Below are 11,412 nucleotides of genomic sequence, written 5' to 3'. Positions count from 1 at the left end.
AAAGTGAGTGCGTCGCGGTCGTTTTAGAGGTCAAACCCAAACAGCCAGGCAGTCAATACGTGCCAGACCAGGCACATCCTTGTGGTGGACATTTCATGCGCGGAGGAATTCTCCTAAGCCTTCAGAGGAGAATGCGAGTTTAAATCGGTCGCCGCTGAGCATCAAAGTCCGAGGACCACCTGTAATACATGGTGAAGATACGGCCAATCGTAGATGGCAAGGGGTCGCACTCAGGTGGAAGGAAGACCGAGTCGGAGTGGGCTAAGCATTGGTGGATGCAAATTTTTGGGCGGACTGTTCGATCGGGATTCAAGTAGGCTACGTTGTCCACATTCAATCCTGAATATAGGTTACTGAAAAACAGCAACATTGCCAACAGACCTATAACTATGCCCACTATCCTTGAAGATGCATCCTGATAACTGGCTTATATTCTACCCTTTTGCAAGTTCCTCATTGACCACCTTCATTCTCGGTACTCGCTATAGCTGTGTTCCTCTCTTCATCGACAGTGAATTCGTCGAACGATGAGGAAGCTAGAAAGAGATGATTTAACGCCGTCAGTCTGAAGCGCCTAACCAGTTCAATTGAAGGATCCATTTTGATTTGGACTTGTCTCTCCTAAAATCACTTTGTATAACACAATGATACATCCACAAGACACAAGTGAGCAGAATTCAAAAGGTTCATCATATTTGAATCAAGTTCGTTCAGTTGGTAGATTGAATAAATTCGAAAGCTGCTCATGATTCTCTCAAAAAACAGTCCCATCACTGACCAATTCCAACGGTGGGCCTCCTCCCTTCTCGCCTCTCTTTGTCTGAGCAATCTCCCTCCCGCCTTTCCACGTCGCAGATTCTAGAACCTGGGCAAGAGATAGATCGGAGGCAGAGAGGTTGAGAGAGGTGCGGAGAGCGGTGGCTATGCGGTCACTAGTAGAGAGAGTGTGTGTAGAGAGAACGTATATAAGGAATGATGTTGGAATCAGACAAGCATAGATTGCTCACAGCATCACAACCGTCATCGCCCGCCATTCCACCACCGCTGGGTCGTCTGGAGCTGCTTTAGGTAGACCAGATGTTTCGTCAATGGGGAGAGCATTTGGTTTGAGTGTGAGGACGCCGAGGTCAATGAGGAGACCACCTACATCCCAGAATACTCAGAATGATATTGTAGAGGGAGAAAAGACCAGAGCAAGACCGTACCATTTCGATATTCCGGAAGCCCTGTCATATCTTCCAGTCCAACAAACTCCCACTTCATCGTATGCGTGATCGCTTCGACGAGACTGTATGTCAACCACTGAGTTAGTTTATGGAACGGGACGAGATCATCGCCTTCGCTGAACGATGTTGATTTTAGGGCTTCGCAAGGCCAGACATCACCTAATGATACTCCACCGAGTTTCGTTCTAGACGCGGGCCAAATCGGGTTCAATCCGTCGATGAGAACGTTCCAAAGTGCAGCGAGTGGGACGAGACGGGTGCCGGACTCGGTAATTCTGGATTCCCTTTCGAGGAAGTCTGTCGGATGTCAGATATATACAAGTAATACTGCGGTGAGTCATGGAATCTTAGAAAATTACATACCAAGCATATTTCCCGGTCTCCCTTCCTCTCCGAAAAACTCTGGGCTCGATTTCAGCGCGGTACTGAGATTACGGAGCAGAGAAGTGCGTCCTTCGAGTCCGACAATGGGGTTTGTCTCAGAGACTTGCATGTGTTGAGCGACGGAGGTGGTAGTTATTTTTGAAAGGCCAGTTGCTGGATCGGGGGGAATAGTTGGGTGGATGGAATAAGGATATGAGAAATCCATTAGCATCGATCACTAACGTACCATCGACTCTACATTTTTGTCCATCCTCTCCAGAAAACAGTCCATCCTCAAACATATGCAAACTGCATATCGCCAATCCTTCCGATCTGCTGTATTTCCCTTCAGTATTCTTCTCGTGATAAACCCAATCTTTCCCAGCGCCAGCATCCAACAGCACAGAAACGACGAACAAGTCCACGAGCCGTTTACTGCTTTCTTTCTTCGCATTTTCACCCGTACCGAGTTCAGTTGTCCATTTGTTTAGGAGACGTTCGACACGGTTGAGTCCGAGGTCAAAGTGGCGCCAGCGGCCGTGGGGTGGGATCTAAGTGAATAGGCAAAGAAAACGATGAGATAGATTTGACCAAAGGGCTATATAGAGATGATATGGAACGTTAACGAAGACTCACTCTACTGTAATCCGTCCCGAAATCGCGCTACAAACACCTTCTATCAGCTCGCCTTCCTTTCTGAGACCAAGACTCACAGCAATTATGCTTCCACAATACTCGACCACGTCCTTTTCTTTTCCCTCATGATAATCAAAATACTCTAACTTGCCCTGTTGAGCAAGCTCAAAGACACGAGTGCAGCGTTCACGAATTGACGGAAGAGTGCGAAGGTATGCGGCTTTTGATTGGAGAGATAATTCATTTGGTACGAGAAGTGACATTTCGAGTCAATTTTAGTAGTTCAAGGTGAGATGTAGAGCAAAAAAAAGAGAAAGAAGGAAAGAAGGAAACGGAAGAAAGTAGACAAGCTGCGTTTATAGGAAGAATCGTTAACGGCGGGTTCGGATTTCGGATAACGGGCCGACAGCGACGATCACGGCCGCCTTCCGCGGAACACATCCGTCATCCGTCGAGCTTTTTTCTTTCCACTAGACGTGCTCAATTAAAGTTACTATATATAGTAACTTTTGACATTGTTTACAGCTGATTCCGAAAGTCTAGGATGAAACCAGCCTCTGTCAAGCCCATGCCTCGGGCCTCCATGTCGCCGTTCGGTATCCCGAAGATCTACCTTTTATTGTAATCTCTTCCTTATTGTTCTTTCTCGCTACACATACCCATTCACTCTAGTTCCTTCTTATTGTCTTTTACTTTACCCTGCAGGACTACACGTATAACTCCTAGTAGTTAGTCTGGCGCTCCGCACCGTTGCGCCGCTCCGTAGATATAAATACTGCTTGTACGCTACTGTAGTTCCTCAGTTTAATTATTAACTTAGATCAACTTAGATCTCCCTTCTCAACTTAGCTCCTCTCTAAGTCTTCAGGCTCAACGCCTTGAAGTACTCTCTCTACAGCCTTTGGACTTATAAGTTCTTTGGCCCGCTCCTCGTCACCGGCGATACCGCCGCTCCGACTTGGCTGCTTCTCAGTTCCTCCCTTCTCTACTCTCGATCTCCGGGGACTAACGGCGTAACGGCGGTGTTGTTAATAACTTCACTACTGTCCCACTCGTCTTCCGCACTTAGACACCCTGTGGCTCTGGCACGGTTACACGGTGTACATGATCTTAACAGTATAATTAAACTCAATCCGTTAACGTCGTACTGACATATCATTTTTTATGCCTCCGAAAACTTGAGCTCAATCTAGAGCTAACTCCGAAGAAAACACTTTCTTCACTACAGCCCAATCATTTGCCCCATTCTCTGACTCTATCTCTGCAATTGGTCAACCACGTCGCCGTAATCGCGGTTTCGGTCCAGCTACAGTCCCTACTACGTCGACTCTTCCTGAAGCCATGGAAGAGGAACAACAATTCGAATACAGTACCTTGTACACTGGTGACGGACAACCTGTCCAAGTCCTGACCCCTCGCCGTGGACAACCCCCCGTGGTCGCTCCGGCTCGGGGCCGGTCTACTACTCGAATTGATTCTCCAATCCTCCAAGCCATAGCCCGCCGAACGGGGAAACAACCCCAACGTCGCGCTGCTTCTGAATCTCCTCGTAACCCACCTCCTCACTTCGATTTGGACACTGGTGATCACGATGATCAAGACCCTCCTGTCGACCCCGACGATCCGGGCGCCGACAACAATCATGACGATCTGGATGACGACTCCGGCGGTTTACCGCGTGGTGAACCTGGTGACCCCAGTGGACCTGGTGGACCTGGTGGTCCCGGCGGTCCCGGCGGTCCTGGTGGACCTGGTGGACCTCGTACTCCCATATCTCCTGACATCCCCAACGAGCAACGTGCTATGTTGGAACTCCTCTCGGGGTTCAAGGGTTCCATTGAGACCCTTGGTACCGTCCTCGCCGCTCTCGGCCGTCCTTCTGACAGCTCTGAATCCAAGAGCAAGGTCAAGGAGCCAGAGGTATTCGACGGGTCGGATCCCCGAAAACTCAAGACGTTCTTCGTCAATCTCGCCCTGGTCTTCAATGACCGTCCCAAGTATTTCACCGACCAACGGAAGGTGAACTACACCCTTTCCTATCTCAGTGGGTCAGCCAAAGAATGGTTTGTCCCTGATATCCTCGATCCGGATCTCGACTCGCTGCCGGCCTGGACATCCTCCTTCAAGGCCCTTGTAAAGGAGCTTCAGGATAATTTCGGCGTTTACGACGCCCAAGGCGAGGCCGAAGATTCTCTCGGTAACCTGAAGATGAAGGAAACTGAGAACATCCGGAAATACAATATCCGGTTCAACACCCTGGCTGCTAGTACCAACTGGGATTCTGCTGCCCTGAAATGGGCTTATGGACGAGGCTTAGCTGAACGCATTAAGGACAAAATGGCGCGTTTGCCCGAACCGGCGACGCTCGCCGATTACCGTCAAGAGGTTCTTCGTATTGACAATCGTTATTGGAAACGCGAGGAAACTAGAAAGCATGAGGCTGGTAAGCCTTTTGTTGCTCGGAACCCGAAGAAGGGTTCCTCGGACTTCAAGACTGGTTCTGCTGACCAGCATAACAATTCTCAGCCTTCTGGCTCTACGGCACCGTTCACGCCGAAGCCTAAACCCTTCTCTGGTGGTAAGCCTAACAACAATGGTAAGCCCCAGAATTCTTCAAATTCCGGCCAATCCGGCGGTCAGCGCCCCGCGTTCAACCATCTTGGTGCAGATGGGAAAGTCCTTCCCTCCGAGAAGGAAAGAAGGATGAAGAACAACCTTTGTCTCTTCTGCGGTGGTAAGCATCAGATTGCTGACTGCAATAAGCGAAAGGCCCGAGAATCGAAGGGCCGTGCTGCTGAGGTTGAAGAAACCCCCGAAGCAACCGTTGAGGTTGTCGAAGAGGAATCGGAAAACTAGTCCGCAGCTCTTGTTCCCCGGTACGAAACGGGAGCTGCGTTGATCAGGTTCGTACCTCACCTGGGGAGTTATATCTCAACGCGTCCGCTCTTTCTTCTATTGAACGATCTCTTGTAATATCATTGACTACTGAATTTCCTTTATCCGATTCGGCTGCGCCGGCCGAACCTATTTCTGCTCTTCTCAAATTTCCTACTCTTGTTGATTCTGGTTCTACTGACTCTTTCATCGATACTCGTTATGTTTCTCAGAACTCTATTCCTACGACCAAAATCTCTCCTGTTAATCTTCGTCTTTTTGATGGTTCATTATCTTCTAAACCCATTACCGATATGGCGAGTATCGCCGTTTGGTTCCCTTCCGGCGAGCTGCTTCTATTACCCTTTTATGTTACACATTTAGATTCATCCTGTAAAGCAGTATTAGGTTACAGTTTCTTATCCCGCTACAATCCGTTGATTGACTGGGCATCTCGAAACATTACGTTCCGTAACACTTCACATTTTGCTTCTCCACAGACGTCTGTACCTTCTGCTATCAACCCCGTTGTTGCAAAGGTCGCTGTTCCGCTACCGGAACCTTCGCCGTCGGTTTCACCGACAATTCTGGAGACCCCTCCTGGGGACTCACCTCGCTCTCGCTCTCGCTCCCGCTCTCGGACTTTACGGGCCAAGCCCCTCTCGTCCAAATTTCCCTTTGAACCCATCTATTCTTATCCTACGGTCTCTCAATTCGCTGCTCAACTGGAAACTCCCGAGGTCGACATTGCACTCGTCAGTGCTGCAGTCTTTAACAGGGCTTGCAAGGACGCTGGTATGGAACCTATCCTACTTCGTGCTATCCACTCAGAGGTCGCGGCCCGCGCCGCCGACCGCTCTTCCACCACTCCTACTGTCCCTCCACTCCATCCTTCTATCCCAGAAGAGTACGCGGAGTTTGCAGACGTCTTCGACGAGATTGCTGCAGATTCACTTCCTGAACATAGACCTTACGACCTGAAGATTGACTTGGAAGAAGGCGCTTCGCCGCCTCTCGGCCGTATTTATCCTTTGTCTGAAAAGGAGCTAGTCGCCCTTAAAGACTTTATTGACAAACAGCTGGCTACTGGTGCCATCACCCCATCATCCTCTCCTCACGGTGCTCCGGTCCTTTTTGTCCCGAAAAAAGACGGCAAACTTCGCCTTTGCGTCGATTTCCGTGGACTCAATCGTATCACCAAAAAGGATCGTTACCCACTCCCACTCATTTCAGATCTTCTCGACGCTCCGAAAAGAGCTAAAATATACACCAAACTGGATCTCGCTCACGCTTATCATCTAGTCAGAATCGCTGAAGGTGACGAATGGAAGACCACCTTTCGGACCCGCTACGGCTCTTACGAATGGAAGGTTATGCCGTTCGGCCTTACGAACGCCCCTGCGGCTTTCCAGCGGTTTGTGAATGACATCTTCTCTGACATGCTCGATGTCTGTGTTATTGTCTATCTTGACGATATTCTAATCTACTCTGATACGCCAGAAGAACACCGAGAACACGTTAAGGAGGTTCTTCGGCGGTTACGGAAACATCGGCTTTACGCCAACCCCGACAAGTGCGAATTCAATATGGATACTGTTGAGTATTTGGGTTATATTCTTTCTCCCGACAGATTGACTATGTCCAAGGAGAAAGTTCAGACAGTTCTAGAGTGGCCGGTCCCGAGGAAGGTTAAGGACATTCAGTCCTTCTTGGGTTTCGCAAATTTCTATCGTCGTTTTATTTATAATTATAGCGATATCGTTGTGCCGATGACTTGGCTTACCCGAAAAGGCGCTCCCTGGATCTGGGACAGCAGCTGTCAAGAGGCCTTCGAAAACCTCAAAATCGCTTTTACTTCTGCGCCGATACTGGCCCATTGGGAGCCGAATCGCCCACTTATCGTGGAGACCGACGCTTCCGATTACGCCATTGCGGCTATTCTTTCCATCCAATATGCTGACGGTGAAATTCATCCTCTAGCCTTCCTTTCCAGAACGCTTCATGCGGCGGAACTCAACTACGATACACACGACAAAGAGCTACTGGCCATCTTCGAGGCCTTTAAAGCTTGGCGTCATTATCTGGAAGGTTCGGGTGATCCGGTGGACGTCGTCACCAATCACAAGAATCTTGAGTATTTCTCTACTACCAAGGTTCTTACACGCCGACAGGTCCGATGGTCAGAATTTTTACATCAATTTAATATGGTCATTCGCTTCCGACCGGGGAAACTCGGCGAGAAACCTGATTCGATAACTAGACGCTGGGACGTCTACCCTAAAGAGGGGGATATCGGCTACGCCCAAGTGAACCCTCATAACTTTCGTCCTATCTTTACTAACGAACAACTCACTGCGTCTCTTCGAGCTACCTTCCTGGAAGGCCCAGCCTTATGAGCCTCGATTATCATGGATATCGAAGCCCTACACCAAGCTATCATTCTCGCCCTTCCCGCCGATCCGAGCTCCGTTGCTGGTTTGGAACTTGCAAAAGATCCTTCCAATGAACGTTGGAGCTTAGGTAGTGACAAGCTACTACGCCTTGACGACCGTATTTATGTCCCTAATCACGGCGATCTTCGCCTTCAAGTCCTCCGCTACTTCCATGATCATCCACTTTCTGGCCATTTTGGCCAGAACCGCACTTTAGAAGCTGTACGTCGTCAATACACCTGGCCTAAGGTCAGAGACTTTGTTCGTGACTACGTTACCTCCTGCACTATCTGTGGTCGCAATAAGCCCCGCCGTCATCGGCCTTACGGCTTGTTGAAACCTCTGCCGGTTCCGGTCCGACCATGGGATTCCATCTCCATGGACTTCATTGAGCAACTGCCAATGTCGAATGGTTACACTGCTATCCTAGTCGTTGTGGATCGATCTTCCAAGCAAGCTATATTTATTCCAACTCACGACACCATTACTTCCGAACAACTAGCTGAGCTTTTTGTTATTCACGTCTTCTCTAAGCATGGTGTCCCTAATCATGTTACTTCCGATCGTGGTTCCGAATTTGTTTCGGCGTTTTTCCGGGCTCTCGGTAAAGCACTCTCTATGGAACTTCACTATACCTCTGGATACCATCCGGAAGCCGATGGGCAAACTGAGCGTGTCAATCAGACTCTCGAGCAGTACATCAGGATCTACTGTTCCTACCAACAAGATGACTGGTCGCCTTTACTCCCGATCGCCGAGTTCGCCTATAACAACGCTCCCAATGCTTCCACTGGTATTACTCCATTCTTCGCTAACAAAGGATACCACCCAAATATCACCGTTCGGCCCGAGGTCGACATGAAGTCTGATCTAGCCAGAGACTTCGTCGTCAATCTCGATGAACTCCACGTCTTCCTTCGAGAGGAAATCCTTTTAGCTCAGTCTCATTACAAGGAACAAGCTGACAGAAAAAGAATCTCGCACCCGGAGCTCCCGATCGGCTCCGAAGTATTTGTTCTTGCTAAGCATATTCGCTCTACTCATCCTACTGAAAAATTCTCTGAAAAATATCTTGGTCCCTTCAAGGTCATCAGTCGACCTGGTACTTTATCTTACGAGCTCAAGCTCCCGGACTACCTTCGCCGAATTCACCCGGTTTTCCACGTCTCACAGCTGGAGCCGGTTACGCCGAATCCTTTCCCGAATCGAACTCAATCTCCTCCACCTCCAATTGAAGTTGATGGTGAAGAGGAGTACAACGTTGCCGAAATCCTTGACTCCAAGTTGGACAGAAGGTATAAACGTTGTCCTCTACGTTACTATATTTGGTGGGCCGGTTATGAAGGTACCGACGATGAGTTCTCCTGGGTTGCTGCTGATGAATTACATGCTGATGAACTTGTACCGGCATTCCACGCCCAATACCCTCACAAGCCTGGACCTTGATCACAAAAACATCCTGTTCCTTTCCCCGTCTCCGCCGCGCTCCGCCGAAGTTTTACTTTGTGCGTTTAGAGGATAAACATGATGATAGCAAATTGAGTGTTTATCTCTTTCTTTTAATCGTGTATTCTATTCTTCGATTCACTGTTCACTTATATTTTCATTTACACTTAAGCTACTTATACTTCCAAAACTAATTATTTCTTACGCCGCTCGGCGGCCCATTCGCTTTCCGATTCAAATCGCGTTAATAATTTTATATATACAAAAGCAAAAGAAAATAAATGTAAGGAAGACAGGAGGCCACAAGAAAACTGCAAGAAATACAAGAAGGGCCGAGAGGCCGATGTCCGATGTCCGTTGCTCTACTCCTCCCTCTCCTTTCCTTTCTCCGACCGGGCCTTCTTCGGCGCCGGTTCGTCTCCCTCCTCTCCTTCTTCCACTTCCACTTCCACTTCTCCTCCCTCCTTCTCCATCTCCCCTTCAATCTCCTGCTCTTCTTCTTCATCACTGTCTACCACCCTTCGCCTTTTCTTCGATACTCCCGATGGCCCGACCTCTGGTAGTTCCGGTGGCGTCCTCCTCCTTCTAGCGGCGTCCGTGATGAGCCAGTCCAATTTGCGATTGAAGTGGCGATGGTAGGTATTCGCTTTTACCTGACCATCCCGGAGTTGTCGATTATCCGCGAGGAGCTGCGCTACCTGGCTTTCCAGTACCGCCAGGCGCTCCCCGGTCGGTTGCCCTCTGCCCTCTCGCTTGACCGTTGAAGGCCTCCCGGAATACGAACATTTGACCTTCGCGTCGTGGCAGGGTTTACAAATAATGGAGCTCCTCTTGCCAGCCTGCATCTGGCAAGAGAGTTTCTTGGTTCGGCACCGCTCGCAGGGCGCCCGGTCGTCCTCGTCGTTGTCGTCGTCACCGTCACCGCCGTCATCCGGATCCTCGTCCATGGGCTGGAAATCGGGTGGTTAGTACAAGAAGGGGGTCCAAGGTTACTGAGTACTCACCGGGGCCCTTGCCTTTCCTTTCCCCTTCTCCTTTCTGATTTCCACTACTGGCCTCCGAGGAGACCTCGAACCCTCCCCGACGGAAGAGCCACACCGACTTCGAGCTATGGCCGCCTCCGCCATCCGCTTCCTCCTCTCTTCCCTTGCAGCGGCCTGAGCCCGCTCCTCTTCCTTCGCCTTCCGGGCCGCCTCTTCTTCGGCATGTTGCTTAGCAGCTGCCGCTGCCTTTCGTTCCTTCACCCTTCGAACCTTTTCCTCTGCCCTCCTAATAATCTCCTCTTCGTCTTCATCCAAGTCTTCGTCCTCGAGGGGGTTGGGTTGGGCGGGTGTTAAAGGAATTCGACGGACCCCCGAAGGGCCGGCGGTGGAAGACGAGGTGGTGGTCTGGGTGCGACTGGTAGACATGTTGACTTAGAGAGAAGTGGGGAAAGTTAGGGCCACAGCGGCAAAACCTGGCCCTTTTTATAGGGACAAAACGGCGCACGGACCAGCGAAAATTTTTCCTCGAATTGTACTTGGTCTACGGTGCACCGGAAATTTTCTTGGATGACTAAAACAATCCCCGGCCCCAACGGCTTACGAAAATTTTCCTGCTGACTGATGGGCCAAATTTCCGATGCTGACGGCCTTTAAAATTTTTCCTTGGTGACAAATCAACTCCCGGTATTAAAGGCTTTCAAGGGCTCAAGCCTAAGAGGGGGATACTGTCAAGCCCATGCCTCGGGCCTCCATGTCGCCGTTCGGTATCCCGAAGATCTACCTTTTATTGTAATCTCTTCCTTATTGTTCTTTCTCGCTACACATACCCATTCACTCTAGTTCCTTCTTATTGTCTTTTACTTTACCCTGCAGGACTACATGTATAACTCCTAGTAGTTAGTCTGGCGCTCCGCACCGTTGCGCCGCTCCGTAGATATAAATACTGCTTGTACGCTACTGTAGTTCCTCAGTTTAATTATCAACTTAGATCAACTTAGATCTCCCTTCTCAACTTAGCTCCTCTCTAAGTCTTTAGGCTCAACGCCTTGAAGTACTCTCTCTACAGCCTTTGGACTTATAAGTTCTTTGGCCCGCTCCTCGTCACCGGCAATACTGCCGCTCCGACTTGGCTGCTTCTCAGTTCCTCCCTTCTCTACTCTCGATCTCCGGGGACTAACGGCGTAACGGCGGTGTTGTTAATAACTTCACTACTGTCCCACTCGTCTTCCGCACTTAGACACCCTGTGGCTCTGGCACGGTTACACGGTGTACATGATCTTAACAGCCTCCTCACATCGTTGGAGTACTGTTTAGCTTTGTTTGTGGAGGAGCTTAAGCGCATAATTACTAGCCTTTTTGATATACAAATCTGAGCAAGCAGCTCCGTCTTTCTTCAAGTTTCTTGCATCGAGACAGCCCTAATTTACTCCAACAATGTAATTACAACAATTT

At 49.5% G+C, this 11,412-nt stretch overlaps 1 protein-coding gene across 1 annotated transcript; it reads right to left on the bottom strand.

The window, feature by feature from the left end:
* Window positions 1-754: 754 nt before the first annotated feature.
* C8R40DRAFT_1055477 (DUF1688-domain-containing protein) lies at window positions 755-2,488 on the bottom strand (the record flags this gene model as incomplete). Its single annotated transcript, XM_046225005.1, has 7 exons — window positions 755-932; window positions 1,008-1,143; window positions 1,206-1,523; window positions 1,590-1,763; window positions 1,837-2,140; window positions 2,226-2,252; window positions 2,303-2,488. 7 exons carry the CDS (start codon window positions 2,486-2,488, stop codon window positions 755-757), a joined length of 1,323 nt encoding a protein of 440 aa, XP_046082172.1.
* Window positions 2,489-11,412: the final 8,924 nt, after the last annotated feature.

This window comes from Lentinula edodes, assembly GCF_021015755.1.
Source record: "Lentinula edodes strain Le(Bin) 0899 ss11 chromosome Unknown C8R40scaffold_40, whole genome shotgun sequence".
NCBI lineage: Eukaryota > Fungi > Basidiomycota > Agaricomycetes > Agaricales > Omphalotaceae > Lentinula > Lentinula edodes.
This window is presented reverse-complemented; position numbering and strand designations above follow the sequence as displayed.